Raw genomic sequence first — 16,895 nt, 5'->3', positions numbered from 1 at the left:
GATTTGGCAAAATTCGGCTAAATCAAGTACTGTATTGAGCCATTTTCCATCACGTTTAAGGAATATATTAACTGTTATTTTTTTAAAGTTTATTAGTTAGTAAAAGAGTCCGTTTCCCCACTTTAAGAACGCGATTTAAGTCCATTCTCCATGGAATGCACTCAAAGAAAGAAACCTTTCAGTGCACCTCTTGCAGTGCCCAGCGATTGCATAATGAGAGTCATTCGTAGCAATATTTATAAATTTTACTTTCTGGTGATTATTTTCTGTCACTAATACATCTGTTATCCACACATAAAAGTTAATGAGACCATATTGCATCCACCCGCTTGCCGCGTCGCCGTACTCTCCGCCGCCGCCGGCCAGAACCGGAGACGTCCGTGCGTTCGAAAAAACGATTTAAAATTCGGGGTTGCAAATTGGTGCAAGGTTTGACTTTAGATTCACAATGTAGAAGCTTCAAAGAACGACATGATATAAGTTACTTAGTGTAAGCCGGTGACAATGTCTACTTTTTTTCTACGTTTATGTAAAAAAAATGGGTTGAAAACAGGCTCCGCCATTTTCTTATGTATCTATGGTTATTGATGAAACAAAATCTTTAAAAACCTTTCAAATGAAAGAATAAGAAGTGTCAATTAAGATAGTATAACAGTTTTGTCGATAAAACTATTTATAAAACCACTGCACGAGGATAAAGTCGGCAATTTTCAGAAAAAATCGAGGGTGGTCGTTTTTCGCTAAATTTGCTCAACTTTGACCTCACATATATTTTTAAAGTGAAAACACAGGACCAAAATAATCTGGGTAGTTATGCACAATTTATTTGAGAATGTGTATGCGAAGTTTCAACTTCCTAGCTCAAAAAATCGATTTTGAGGTTTTGGCCAGCTTTTTTCGATTCTAGCCCACTGTGCGCCGCTTTAAAAGTGGGTGGGGAAGGAAGGGAGCGGAGGGGAGATGTTGGCCAAACGGCGAGACATGGGTAGGGGTGGGGAATGGCGGGTCTAGTTCTTATATGGTCTTAGGTCCATCCATAGTTCTCACGAGATAGCAGATGCATTCGAATCTCTAGCAGGGAGAAACCAAATATCCTGAGAAAATATCCCTTCGTCTGTGTCTGTAGCGATAGAGATTTATAGCATAACTCATAAATTGTAACTTGATACATGTTTTCGGAAAAAATACCGCATCAACTTCCGAGAAGCTCAGCTGCGAGGATATCGAGTTTCGCCAGAATGCTAAGTAACTGTCATATTTTGACATTTATTTCCTTTCGCAAAATGCTTAAATAAAGTCAGAAATACGTCGCGTTTGGACTTACTCTTTTTTAAATTACGCGCACCTTACTAATATTTCGATCCAATAAAGGTGTAATATCAATTGCCGAAAGTAATTGTTAGACACCTCTTCGGCTAATAGATGACTCATGCAGCAGTTGACCTCCAGAAATGGGGAACTTCCAAGCAGTTAGGCAGAAAAAGGTCAGTGGGGGAGAAAGAGGGAAGGGGGAAACACGATTCTATTATTCCCATGTAACTTTATATTTTCTTTTGAAGCTTTTGATTTATGGTCTTTGTAATACGAACCCAGCGCGGGCTGGGGCCTTTTATTTGATTTCGCAGAGAAGGAAAGCATCGGAGGCCGAGGGCTGATGGATGGAGGGGGTAGCGGATTTTGGGAATTGTGCTTCGTAGTTACCATCCAACGGCACTGAGGTTCTTCTGGCGGGGGAAACCGGGGATTTTCGAATTTTTTCACCTTACTTTCTAGTATTCGATATTCGAGATCTCGAATAAGGAATACTTTATGGTATTCGAACTATTCGAGTATTCGCGGATACTATTCGTACATCTCCACTATTTAGGCAATAAAAAAATAGGAAATCACCCTATTCGCGCCGCAGAGACCATCGCCGCAAAAAATACCCCATTTAACGGATGCCACCATTTCGAATCCACAGTCTGAGTCTACATCTGGGAGGATAGTAATGGAACTGAGTATAATTTATCATAGTTCTTATAAACGCCAGAATGCATGTGAAACGTTTCGTGCAGTCCAAAGGAGGGATTTTAAGGTTGGGATGGAAAGGATGGTTAAGATCGCAACCTAAGTGGTAGATACAGGTATACATTCCAATGACGGACTATGGAGATCAAGAGACGGTGGACGATGTATTGGAGGATATTGCGAAAGTAATCAAAGTGGTAAGAGGGGAAGATCATCTTACAATCCTAGGAGACCTATGTCGGCGTAGGTCAAGAAGGAAAAACATATGGATTAGGGATAAAAAAAAATGAAAATAGAGAAAGTCTACTGAAATTCTGAAGCACTGAACACAACTGTTTGCATACAGAACATTTAAAACCCACAAATGAAAAAGCTGCACTTTGACAGTTACAAAATAAGGTATAGAGTATTTCAAATAGACGACATCTTCGCGAAGCAGAGTTTAAGAAATCAGGAGAGAGAGACAGTCAAAGGTGACGCGGGGTGGATATCGGCTGCGATCATAATTCAAAGAAAATGTAATGCAACCCAAGGTAAAAGAAATAGGAGAGAACGGAGGAGGATAACATATTGCAGGTAGAAGAATCGAAGGAGGCCCGAAATCAGCTAACATTTAAAGAAGCAGTTAAGAGTACGACGAACGAGGCTTTTACCGGCTAATCCGCGGAAAATAAACCATTAAAAGCGGAGTGCAGGAGACTAAAGAATTTGTAGGGCGAGGAAAAGCTGTCAAGAAAAATTCATCGATCACGGATGAATTCATAAAACTCATTGTATAAAATAGAAAGTACACGAATGCTAAAATCGAAAACGGACAACTTAACCACAAGAAAACCAAGAATGAAGTATATCGCAAAGCAAGGAAAGCTAGGGAAAAGTGGATGAAGAATATCAGCGAAAATGTCGAGTACAACATCTCACGTGGAAAGTATAAGCTTTTCTTGGATACTAAACTTTTACTTTCACCACTTCTTTTTTAAATAGCGCGACTCGGGTTTCAATGAATTATCATCACCTTCATAATTCATCATAATTTGCGCCTAAATGGAATTACACAAAGTTAGTAATAAGTTAGTTAATTTTGAAAGTATAAGCTGCCAATTAGTTAGTGAGGGACCACTTCAAGGATCAGAGCACCAGATCCATTAAGAGCAAGAGATCTCCTGATTTAGATAAGAGATGGAAGGAGTGCCCAGAGGAGACATACAAAGAAAATAACCTTGCACCGCAAATAATTGAAGAATAGGGCGAAGACGAAAAGGACGATGATTTCAATGATGCAATATCATTGAAACGTTCAGCAAAGTTTAACACATAGTTAATTACACCGTTAGTTACCAATACCATAGTTGGTTACCATACCATAGTTACGCCAAAATTCATACGGAATACATTTCAAATTTGAGAGATGGATCATTTTCCAATGACGCACAAAATATTCTCACATGACTTTAAAAAGAGGAGTCTCTTAATAGCTGGGAATGCATGCGCGGAAGAAATCCATAATACATGCATTTTAATGGTAATGACGCATGGACAATGACAGCAGCAGAGAAATAAAGATCATCATCCATCGAAATGCGGTTTTAAATAAGAATGATGATGGCCCAATGGATCGACCTCATGGGGTTTGTCGAACTGTCTTTAAAGGCCATCTTGAAAATCGTGGCGAACTTCAATATGCACAGAATTTTGGTGTCAACGGAGACGATTTGGAATCCAATTCATTGCGTACGCACAATAGATGAGTTTCCCAATACATAATAATAATAATAATAATAGTAAGGACAATCCATAGAGGACAGACGAACAAAGCGAATTTCACAGCATCTGTTTGTCGAGTTTCCTTTGACAACGAGGATAGGGATTGTAAAACAACACTTTACATTTCAATGAATTTTCACAACTATTATATGCTAATCATAAAATAATATTAAAATAAATTTTGACGAAATGTTAATGGGTACGTTGGCGATTCCAAATACACTTCTTACACCTCTACTAACTGCCACAGTATGTTCTCATCTAATTTATATTTTTGTGATTTCCACTGATTACGAATTTGACCTCAGAACTTAAAAAAATAACATTTTCGCGAACGCGAAAAATCTGGACTTATTTTTGAGGAATCTTTCCACTCAGAGAGCCTAACCAGTTCTGGTAATTTGTCCATTAAATTCTTGTTGAGTCCACAAATGATGCTGGACGATTATCAAGCCAGGCATTTATGATTTTCTTAAGATATCAGCTACACACTACAATACTCCTTGTTCCAAGGTACTGGTAATGGCTATACGCAACGTACAGCATGAGCACGAGCAGGTTTGGAGGTCGCATTCATTTTTCAAGCACAACTTTTACGTCGGCGTACTCCTGCAAGATGATGAACACTCATTTTAAAGCATTAGCCTTGGAGGATAACCAAAGTGTCTTGTTTTTGCAAAGGAAGGCGTGGGTGACACAGTGCAGCACTTTTCCCAACTGATTTCCCCGGTGGCACTAAACGTTCTATTTTTAAGAACAAGTTTTGTTAAATATATTTTTACCACTGAAATTGAAAATTTCGTTTTCTCATGTTTCCGGTTAGCAAAACTCAAATTGGAGTAATATCAGTGAAGATATAGCATTCTGAATCAAAGGTTTATTTAGCCGCGCACTCGCTTTCAGACTGGCCTACGCGTATTCCCACGCAACTGTTATAATTACTAATTGGAGTAGCCGAGATTTTCGTGACAACCCCTTACCCTTCAAACTGTGCGGAAATAAATTTAATTTTTGGTCAACTTTCCTCATTTTCGTGGTCTCCTGTGAACCACTGCGTATTTTAACCTGTAATCTGACATCGACTTGGAAAATTAATCACTGAGATACCTATCACGTGACAATTACGACGTGCTAGGGTTGGAGTGATCTCCATTCCGTGGTTTTGAGTAGCGTCCGTGTTTGAAACTGAGTGAGGAGAGGAGGACTGGCCAACACTCATCTCAACTGAAACCCAACGATAGGTACACTCGTCCAGCTTCAACGTGCGCACGGATTCCGTAACACATGCTCACGACGCTTCTTCAATATCAAAAGCTGTGGACTGATGTCAACGTCTCAGGTCCGAAACGTTATCAACATAATATTCACTACAGTGCCCTAAACATTTTCGAAAATCTGTCGCAACTCGGAAAGAAGCGACTAATGTTACCAAACCAAAACGACTAAATTATCAACGATGATATAAAATTCCTGCATTGTACAAACGAAAATTAAAGCCTCTTCCATGATATTAATTACCACGCATAGACATTAGCTGGTACAATGCGCAACACTCTCCCGAAGCACATCCCTGGCAATGTGCCAGATTCTGTTTCGCATTAGAGAGACAGTGCTCACTTCAGAATTGGCGCTCTAGGAAAATTACTTCCAACAAATGTTTCCTGTTTTTTTCATTCCGTTTTGTGGCCCCAAAAATAAATATTCCACGTCGTGGACACAGATACCTTTATTGTTAGCCCTTGATTTTGGCATGAAAACAGAGCAACACTGCATTTATACGAGAACTAATCTACAATTTGAAATACACCAATGTATGGCTCGAAATTTTCCACTAACGCAGTGGATAAGAAGGTGAGGAACTCGGAGTCCATACTCGTAGGCACAGCCCTAGTATTTGTATAAAGCTAATGTCTAATAAGCCTGTCTGATGGGATGAATCGACTCATAAATATGAAGGAAGCTCGTCTTCGGCGGAGCGGCTTCCGGCGTGCGCTACCCGACCCACCCCCGAGGTCCTGGGACCATACACTGCGAATAAGCCATTCATTCGCTCGGATTTTATCACATTCAGATGGAGGAATAGGAGAAGTGTCCTTTACAAAACACACCATGCCCTGACTCAAGCCAAACCCAACGCACCTCGTCATAATCCGGCATTGTTCCCCATCGTCATTTGTCGTCCATGATGGCTTCTGCAGCATAAACGTTCGACATCAAGATTAAAACCGTATTGGTAATTTTTATATTTGGCCGCAGCGCCAATGATTGCGGCCCATTGATGATTGAATCTTTGGGGATACACATTGTTTTTGTTTTTCTATGAACAGAATTAATAAACTAGCCTCGTCATAAAAGTATGAGTCCTCTTTTATATCTAAAATAAATATGAATGAATTGAACACGATTTCCGCCTTTCATTGACCTAACTTTGCTACGTTCAAACAACTTTTATGTGATACGGCCCACTAAAACAAGAAAAAAGGTGATATTAATAATATGCTGGATTCATAAAAGTTTTAAAAAAAACTGGAGAATAAAGAACATTAGGATATTATTTGCGCTTTAAACTACAAACGAAAAAGTTACACAAAAGTGGTTCAATCGAAGTCCACTCCCGTGCAGAGTAATTCCAAAGTCACTCCAGGAACGATTGGTACCGGCAAAATCGAATTCACAACGCTGTTTTCAACAAGTAGTGTTGTCATCGCTGGTCCCGACTGCTTCTTCCGGACATCCACAGGTCTCGGCCAATGGCTGGCAATGAATAATGAACTGGGTGTGGAGGGGGGTGAGGGGAAGGGGGTTTCATGGAAACAAAAAACAAACAGGCGCCGATGAATGGAAGCGAGAGGCGAAGCAGATCAAGCGAGGGCGGCAAGTTGTTGCTCACGGTACTAGGATGTAAAGCTCCACCTGGACATACGTTTAATGTTTCACACGCAAGGATAAGAGGCTAATTCTTCACACCGCGTACAGCCGCTTTTCATTGACGATGATGCAAAGGGTACGCATGCGAGCATTCGAACCCAGGACTCATTAATTAGCCAAAAGCTCCACTCATAACTGGCACAATTACGCGAATGGTGTTGCAGAGGTAAGATTGACACACAGCAGCAGTCCGATTTTCCTTGAGCAGCATGCTGGTTCCGTCACATCCCAGTGTTTCTCGTAGTCATAGGTGAGTCCCTAGACGTAGGTGCTTACTGTCGCTCATTCGTCAGTTCATCACGCATCGTGACTACTTTCGATGTGACCACCCCCCTGCCACGCGCCCTTGAGATCCTCGGATAGTATATTCTTCTTCGACGGTGCTCTTAGCGACCTCTACTCAGTTAAAAATTCCTAAGTTTACCTCAGCGTTCGTCCCTTTCGTTCTCTCAGTATCACGTTCTCCGAGCCTGCTAAACTTTTCCGACCATTGTTTCCTTCCGAGGATTACAAACGGTATGCAGAACAAGCGACAATGAGGGAACCAGAATGACGGTTGACGTTCATGAGGGAAGGAGGAGGTGGTGCGGGACAGGATGACTAGCGAGGTGCGCAGCTAAGCACAAGAAAAACACACTCATGCACGATCATTCCTTCACTCGTTACGGTGCACGAAATAGGCCTTCCGACACACAAATCCCAGTCGCACATGGTCGGTGCACGACCATCAAAAACAAAATACACCAACGCGTAAATAAACAAACTCACGTTGCATGGCGACGGCGTCTTCTCCTGCTTCTCCCTCGTCCTCTTCGTCGGAGGCGGTGACGGCCGCCATAACATGCTTCCTCGCTCACTCCTTGCTTCGCCTTCGAGAGGAGAGCTGTCGTCGGCGGGTGGCGCGCCGCAGCGGCCACGATGCGAACCACAATGCGGACGGTTTGCCTGTCGGGCGAGTAGCAGCGTGGGCATCGCATCGGCGCGGCGGCGGGAGCCCTTTCGTACGAATGCAGGTGCGCGCGAGAATGAATAAGTCTGCCCTCCACGGCGAACTGTCCCCTCGAGGTGCTTTGTGGGAAGAGGCAGCTGCTTACTTAAAGTGTAGTCCCGAGTGAGGAGGTGATAGTGGAAAAACCAACACGCTGGATTACATGCATGCATGTGTAATAGTACTACACACTCGTAAGAACCACGGCAGTGACGAGAGACACGTAAGGAAGTTTACGACGCACTCGCCTCTTCAAATAATTATTATCTTTTAGCCCATCATGTGGAATCAACTACTGAAGGTGGTTTTGAATTGGATAAGAACATCAAAGGACAGTGCGGTCGCCTGAAGAAATCGGAATGTTTTTCCAGCGTTGTCTTCACTCCCCAAGTAAATGGAAGAAGAAAACGGATGTGCGACTTGCGTACACCGACACTGAACATTTGTGATAACTGAAATATGGTTGGTCCATTCCCTATCCACACAGACCTATTTTGCCGAAGCGCAGGGGAAGAAAATGAAGAGTCAGGATATGCACCTGCCCAACCATAAAGTGGCGGATCTATGGGGGGGAGGGCTAAGGGGGCTAAGCCCCGCCCCCCTTGGACATCCAATTTAAACAAGGTATAGAATGGCAATTTTTGTTCGGACCCGCAATACTTCTGGGTGTTTACCCCATACTTAACCCCCCTTGTCCCTATCCTGGATCCGCTACTGAAACCATTGCACACTCCTGTTGGCAAGTTTTGGCTCTCTATGGAGTGGCGCCGACTCCAAGGGGCCTGAGGGCGCCCGAGCCCCCTGAAAAAATCGTCATGGGCGTGAGGAAAAAATGTATCAGGCCTGTCGATTTTCCCTGGAGTGCTCAGATATCGAGATTCGAGTTATCAGGATTATAATGTTGATCTTATGACTTATCTAAAATGCTTAAAAAACTTAAAAACTCACTACCTATAAAATTTCCCGGTGAAAGATCCTCAGTTTGGCCCAATATTTTTTGTAAGTCGTCATCCCTGTCTCTATGTCGCTAACTGGCTTAGGCCCCTTTCAGACGGGACGGCTTTTCGCCGGCCGCCGTCCACGGCACGGCACCGTGACTTTAAATAACCATAAGTGCCTATGGGTGTCTTCAGACGAGTCGAATCGCGCCGTGGACGGCACGGCACCGTGGACGGCCGCCGTGGTATCCACGGCTCCCATTTCAATCCGGCCCGGCGTATGCCGTCCACGGCGTGGAATGAACACTGCGGTGTATTGGACTGTTCAGACGCGTCGACTTCTGCCGTCCGCCGTGTAGTCCGATATAATTCAAAGTAGCGTGACCAGCGAAGAAATACAGACATGAATAATATTTCATCGTTGCCATATTTTAAAATGGCCGAAAAAATGGACATATATGGTAAGTATAAGTATTCCATTAATGTCGAACTCGCACAGATAATTACAAAGAAATCCCGAGGCTTGCCGATTGGACTGATGAATAAACTCTTGTTGTTAGACGATTGGTATGACATTCTGCAGCATGGAAGTGGAAGGGACTGTTTTTCTACCGAATCAAAGTCATGCAATTACGTGAGCGATATGTCCAATAGCTATCAGCCTATCTAGAGCTAATCATTTATTTAAATGGAGAAATAGAGAAAAAAAGGCTAAAATATGTGTATTCTATTAAGTAAACAATAAGACTAGTATAAGTTAATAATCGACGTCGCGGGTGTTCGCAATTCTCCTTTTGGTATCATTCTCCATAGGTTTTGTTGTATTTGTGATGTAAATATCTCGAGGTAACTCGGTGATCCTTTTTTATAATCCTACATGAACATAAAAGTGGAGCCTGAGGATAGTCATTGAAACTTTTTTAAAGGAATTCTACCAAGCCTGCATAACCTCAAGGATGCGGAAACAATTAACTTCCAAATCGAGGTATTGAACATTCTGCAGAGGAGCAGTTTCTTCTCCTCTAGAAGGATCAAATCATTCCCCAGCATCACTTAATTCTACGCCGTCAAACCAGACAACTTATTCTGTGAGATATGTGGTAGTGTTTTGGGATTTGGAATGCAGCGAAAGGTTTCAACTTTATCAATATTTTGTGTATTTTGTTAAAATTCTTTGTATTTTGTTTTTTCTTCCTGCTTGATTTCTTCAAATATTTGAAAGGACTGGGAATAATTTCTGATAAATAATGTTTTGAGAAGTAAACAAAAAAAATTCTAAAATCGGACTGAATGAAAAAATCATAATGATGTACTCTCCATTTCACATGAAAGTGTTAAGATCTATTACATTTTCTTTCTTTATTAATGATATTTTATGTTTCCTATGTCTAAAAATAATTTTGTGAAAAATAATGCTAGTATAAATACTTTTAAAAAGAAAGTAAATAATAATAACCTATCAAATGAGTTATTCATTGGCTATTAACAGATTTCATATTTGTATCGAGGTTCCCTAAACTAAAGTTAATATATCAGCAGCATAGATAAACATTTTATAATAATTTAAATTATTATTTTGTACACGATAACGACTCAAGAACTAATGAATAAATGTCGCTGATGATCATGCCGATTGCTCGCCGTACTGTTCTCTGTATTTCACGGCGCGTCGTGTCGTGAACGGCGATTGGCGGAAAGTCATCTCGTCTGAAAGATGCCTAAATTTCACGGCGCGGAGCCGTGGACGGCGGCCGGCGAAAAGCCGTCCCGTCTGAAAGGGGCTTTATTGTCTGGCAATTGCGGTCTCGGGTTGAATGAAACGATGCCGCTTGGTGGGAGCTCACACCGACTGCAGGAATGTGCACGTATTACTATTATGTGTGTTTTATGACCCGGTCGTGCTCATGTGGGGATCCCACCGCATGCTGCATGTCGGGTATTAGTCACCCTGAGCCAAAAACTCTTAAGAGGTTGCTCACTGCAAAGTATTACGTTAAAGTAGTCTGTGTACGAGTAGAACTGAAGAGGGGCGCAGCTAAGAATTAAGGCTAGGGGGGGGGGGGGGTTTAGGCGCAACTAGACCTGGGACGTGTGGTATACTCGCCAAGATAACCGCAAGTTGCGGGGGCCCTCCCCCAGAAATTTTTATAGATAAATGGTTCAAAATTGTTAGTTTTACGGCTTTCTGAGGGATATTTTATTAATTCTTAGACTCTTCTACAAGTATATTAATCAAATGAAGTAAAATGGATTAAACTTAAAAGTTTCTCTAAGCTCTGGGGGGTTTATCCCCCAAAGGGTAAATGGCTTTTAACTTTAATCATGGAGATTTCCAAACTCCCCATTTAAACTTAAAAAACAACTATATTTAAATGCTTCAGTCTATTGCTGCATCCCTAAAAGAGACCACAACTGCAAGGAAGTGGATTGTTCAATACAACTAATTCACAAGACCATCCGCCGCCACTGTTTACTAAAGGACACCACGGCGTGGTTGGTTGGTGGTGCTTACCTTTGGGTGCGGCTGCGAGCCTGCGCCATCCCGCCATGAGGAGAGCGGCGCGGCCCTTGGCCTTGGACCCGACCCAGCCCCCCACTTCCTCGTCCGCAGCGCGCCGTCCGCCCCGACGGCTGAAAGAGAAGGAGACGCAACAGCTGAAGACCATGGCGCAAAGGACCCTTAAATGTAAACACAATATCGTTGCTTTTTTGAACTCTTGATTCATGATATTTGAAAAATGAAGTTCTATATTGACTCATTTCGCTACTTTACCAATCTCAACAATGTACCATGGGCCTTGATGCATACATCAGCATCAGATGCATGCATACATGCCACGTTAGGGGTAACTAACTGCACTTCCCTGCACTCTTATTCTCCGAAGGACAGATTGTCCGCCACAGCGCAATTGAGAAAAACCTTAGTTCAATCTCCGCGACTAGCAATTGCAATTCCAAAGCAGCCTCCCAAAGGAGTGTGAAGGCAACAAATAAAACCAATTCCATCGCCCCTCCATAATCTCAACCTCTCGTAATTGCAAGGAAATTGACATTTGCTGATTGGTAACAAACGGAGTATTAACAGAGAGAATTGAGATCACGATAAAGATGCTCATTGCTAGCCAACCATTTCTCCAAATGAATCCAAAATTATAGGGAACCGACTCCAGAACCATTATCAATTATGAAAGAATTAAGCTTAATTCCAAGAAGGTATAAAAAATACAGTTACTGCGTACCTTACGAACAGATACGTTCTGCATACTTGGTCGCAGGTGGGATAGGTCATAAGTCGGAAATGACAAATATATTACAGGTATTGAATCATTAACGGACCTCAACCTAGCCTAGCACATTGCTGTGTCGACTGACGTAGACGTATTTGCTCTGTGAAGTACACGTACATTTTATGCACGATCATGTAGTCTAAATATTTCAACGAGCATTTTGGCCCTTGAATTCTTCAAGCGGGTTCGAGAAGGCGGTGGGAACATTCTCGTGTCACTGGTTTTCGTTTTTCGTGTCCATTAGCGATTTGAATATTCGGAATTTCCCCCAGCATTGTTTCGAAAGGGAATGAAACTTTAATTTATACCGTCAAAAACGCTTTAAATCTTCAAAAGGGTCCCATTTGACGAACGAGACATTGTTGAGATTGGTAAAGTAGCGCAATGAGTCAATATTGAACTTCATTAATCAAAAGTTCAAAGATGTAACGATGCTGTAGTAATATTTCAACGTTATCAAGAAACTTTACAATCGATATGTATCGATAGGTAAGCATTTTGATCACGTATTTAATCTTTCACAAGACAGAAATGACAGTATGGCGAATGCCAAAAATGCCAGTCGTTCGGTATGGAAAAATGGTATGAAAAAAGTTATCAGAAAATGTATTCGCATAAAAGTAAAGCGTACTAAGATATGGTGATTTTCCTAGTAGTGAGAATAATCGAATCGAACACATATCGATATATACGTCATATGGACCCTCCAAGTAAAAAAAAACACGACTGCATTGGTTTCTCTTAATGGTAATGGTCATTATTAGTTAAAATTTCGTAGTATCCGAGGAAAATTTTTCCAAATAGGAATAGCAATTGCATATTAATTTCAAGAAAACAAAAAGATTCATTACAGTTATAATGAAAATTTCCCTACCTAGATCTGTATTATATAGTGTGCAATATGGTGTAAGGCAGTATGAACATCAACAAAATTTTTCATTCCTTTAACTGAAACACATTCGAAGATATGCCATTTAGCGTGGTTGAATCGACCATCCTGTCATACTGACTGCTATTGAGAAAATCTCACAGGACTATAGGTTTTTCATCTAGGCGACGGTCATTCTCATTAATCATTCCATTAAACGACCGCCGTAGATAATAATAACTATTAGTTGGAGCCATTCGATAAATTTAGTTTCCTTATCTCTCTTTTTTCAGTATTCTCCAATACCCCTTCTTCAAATGTTGAACCATAAATCCCTCTCAATATTTTATTTCTAACAGTTATTAACTTCTTCTGACTTTGCTAGGGTCCATACCTCTGCCCCTCACAAGATAACTAGAATACATTCTAATTTTGTTATTTCTTGATAGGAGTTTACTCTTCAATAATTTTGATAGGCTCAAGTAACATCTATTAGCTGAATTTAACCTCATTTATATCTCTTCTTCTATTTTATTTTGGCAGTTAATGGTAACTTCCAAATACCAGCATAGACATGTTAGGCCCTTTCCATTTTCATATATTTAGTTTTATCTTCAATAACCTGTAATCCTACTTTTATTACTTTTTCTAAGTATTCTTGGGCTATTGATTTCAGGTTACTTTTACTATATGATGTTAAGGCTACATAGTCAGTACATTCCAATATTTTAATTTTCGTTCGATACATGCCCTTTTTGGTTTCCCCCTACAGTTGCTTTCAAAGTTTTTCTAGTGCCAAATCTCTTATTCATGATTGAGAATGCTTCTTTTGACTTGTAATTTGGGCACAAAAACAATGACATTCTGATATTCCCCTTTTAAAGTTACTTTCTTTCCGGAAGAGTGGATTACTTAACACTGCGAGGCATATTACTATATTGGATGTTGTACTGAAGGAATATATATGTAAATTTCCATGATGGTGCTGATGGAGAATATAAATGGTGTTCATTTTATTGATTGGAGGGTACCAGTAACATTGACTTGAACTCTTCACTGAACGGTTTTCTGGGGTTGAAATCTCTTATTCATAATTGCGAATGTCTCTTTTAATAGGCAGGTTTAGTTTTGCAGTGCAAAAACTCAGCGTCCTGTAAAAATATCAAAACTTAACTGAAGCGCGTTTAAATTGTTATTTTACACGATTTAAAATTTACCAATGTTTTTAAAATGTTCCTGCTACATCCAGACTAAATTGATTATAATTCATGATTACCCTAAATGCGACGGGAATCACATATATTTATGAAAAAACTAAGGTTACCTCACTTTCCCCATAAGACTCTATACAGACTATCTAAGAATGTAGAGACGGAAGAACAAAGATGGCGGAATTCCCGGAGTGGAAGTGTATGAGACGACTCGACCCTGTGAGGGAGTAGTGTAGAGAACTTCCATCCAGAGGACTCTGGGCTGTGGTAACCGTTTTGCTTCATCACATTCCGGACGGAACATAAATATACGTAAAAACCACACTCCTGTGGGTCAGCAGTCACCTTGGGAGCGCTAGTTTTAGGGTCCTTCTTGATCTTCCGCACGATGAATCGGCTGTCAATATTAGTCAATTTCGGTCCGCATCGGGACTTGTCTAGAACAGTCTTTGTGTTCCCGGCTCTATTTATTCCGTGGTGCACGGTTGGCATAGGTCGTCCGACAAGCCCAGCTCTTTGATTATGTGGTTTGCACCGATTATAAATCCTAATAATAAGGTTTCGCTCAGCTTTATTCGTCTCAGTTGTCTTTCGTCCCATGTCTGCCAACACTTTTTAGGGTTGCCGCTCGGTCAAAGATGCGTCTCGCTTCGCCACAGCCGAGAGAAGGCGTGTGCGTCCACTGTTGGACATCCCTGAGCTCCGAAAGACACGCGAAAATCATCGACGAGCATCGTCCTTTTAGCGCGCGATATTTTTGCTCATTCATCAATTGGACTTAATTTATTGCAAGGTAGTATCAAATTCTCGTTCTTTCACATTGTAAACCTTTAACCGAGCAGTAAATGATAATACTACATTCATTTTGCGTCCGAAGAACTAGTGCATCGGAGTCAAAATAGTGATAGTGGTAGGAAACAAGGACTGTCCGAATATTGTCTATTGCACTCATTGTACTTCGCAGCTTGTACGCGTACAAAAAGAGCAAACGTGTATACTCCTTTTGTTTCGTAGTTTAATTGTGCACCAAGAGCTTTCAATTTCATTGCCAGTTATTTCCTGAACAGTGCTATGTAAATGTGATTTAATCGCTGTGAAACTCCACCACCAGGCCCACCGCGTGGAATTCATATCCTGGCGGGAAAACTTCGCTGTCGCTAATATGTCCTCAGCAAGCCAACTCTCTGCTCCTATGACCACGACCTCGTCCTCTAATATATGCAAATTTCAGCGCGCTCGTTTCTTACGCTATGGCAATGAACTTACACAAAGTTAATGCGTCAATGGGGAACTTGCATGGGTCGCCGATTGCTCTAAAAACTATTTTGAATAAGTAAAATGGATACATTAGCTCCCAGAAATACCTTAAGTTTCTCCATTCATCATCAAAAGAAATAAAAAAATTGACTTTAAAATCGAGAAAAAATTCACTGAGCCGACCACTGCGCGAAGACACCCGAGCGTTGCCGAGGCTAGACGTGACGTCATAGGTGCCTAAACAACCGTAGGGAGTTGGTAAATACGCTGAGCGCATGCTGTAAATTTTGTTTTGAGGGAGTATTTAGCCGCTCATATTCACTTTATTTTGTTCGGTTATTCTTGGGCAAGTTTTCCTATTGCTATTGTGCAACGATTATCACTTGGGATATTAATAATGCAACCTCGGGATGATGAAATACAAGCGTTTCACTTCGTATGTTTTAGTTATCAGAAAAATGGATGATAACGTTGCCGTTTGTTCGAATAGTACTCTTGAAATTCACTTACATCTAGATAATACCCCGCAAGCCGCCCAAAAGAGGTGTGGCAGGGGGTGTTAGGACACCAGCCTTTTTTTTTGGGACACCAAAAATTGATTCCACGACACTCATGGAATTTGTTATGGCAAATCATTGCTATATGTCGGCGGCAAATGGAGATGCAAAAGAAACTTGTAATACTGGAGGATAACGATCGTAAGCTTACGAGCTGTTCTGTTGATTTTGGCAACGCCGTATTAGCGGAGAAGATATCCTTTCTACGGTACGAATTCACCGCAAAACAGTCTGCACACAATCCACATGTGAGATCGCGAATCGGTTCCGCTGCCAACGCACACACACACAAGCTACAACCTATTTCAATAATATAGGTAAATCCATAGACAATATACTAGCATATAACATAAAAATATAGTGGGAAATAGGCAAATACAATTATAGAAAACTGGAAGCCACTACCATTCTTATATTTATCACGTACAACTTACAATAATAGAGCTCGTTATGATGAAAACAACAATTTATTCACTGATTTAAATCCTTAAATTAGCCCGCGCAAGTGACACAGGTGACTTTTCTCACTACTATTCATTGAAATAATAAAATAACAAACTTCACGCACTCTTTTGATCTTGATAGCTTGATCGTGAAATGTCATATCTACGGTGAACAACTGAGGTTAACACGCCACTGACAATTTTTACACTACTGTTAGACATTTATCGATAGCGTAATAGCACTTTTTACAATTCAATCACGATGGAACACTGATAACTCTTGGCCGATATTTTTCAAACTTGTCAAACTTCGTGCATTACAACTACTGGCACTGTGATTATTAGATGCCACGTTGAAAATGATACTATTTTGGCACAAAAAATGGTCCTAGATGTCTCCAATCAGCGAGCAAAAGTTGCATTGACTGGAATTCACCTCATAATACAAGCACAGGCAGTCCTAAACGACGATTTCTCCTGTACCTACGATTAAATGGATGAAGTTATTGTATATAATAGCATAGCAGACATAAGTAAACATCGAAATTGTTCTAATTAAATACTTATGATGAATGATATTCCGTCGATAACATCAACTTACAATTAACGTATCCCCCTTCCAACGGCCGTGGCTCAGACTGCTA

At 40.9% G+C, this 16,895-nt stretch overlaps 1 protein-coding gene across 3 annotated transcripts in view; it reads right to left on the bottom strand.

The window, feature by feature from the left end:
• LOC124158457 (rho guanine nucleotide exchange factor 10-like protein) overlaps positions 1 to 16,895 on the bottom strand; it is a 173,396-nt gene that overhangs the window by 83,361 nt on the left and 73,140 nt on the right. For 2 of the 3 annotated variants that reach the window (XM_046533548.1, XM_046533551.1), the window contains one exon: positions 11,141 to 11,259. In XM_046533548.1, the coding sequence (XP_046389504.1) occupies positions 11,141 to 11,259 (119 nt within the window). Of the gene's footprint in view, positions 1 to 7,470; positions 7,593 to 11,140; positions 11,260 to 16,895 lie in introns of those variants that run through there. The other variant, XM_046533550.1, reaches the window with a different exon arrangement.

This window comes from Ischnura elegans, chromosome 5, assembly GCF_921293095.1.
Source record: "Ischnura elegans chromosome 5, ioIscEleg1.1, whole genome shotgun sequence".
Classification (NCBI taxonomy): domain Eukaryota; kingdom Metazoa; phylum Arthropoda; class Insecta; order Odonata; family Coenagrionidae; genus Ischnura; species Ischnura elegans.
This window is presented reverse-complemented; position numbering and strand designations above follow the sequence as displayed.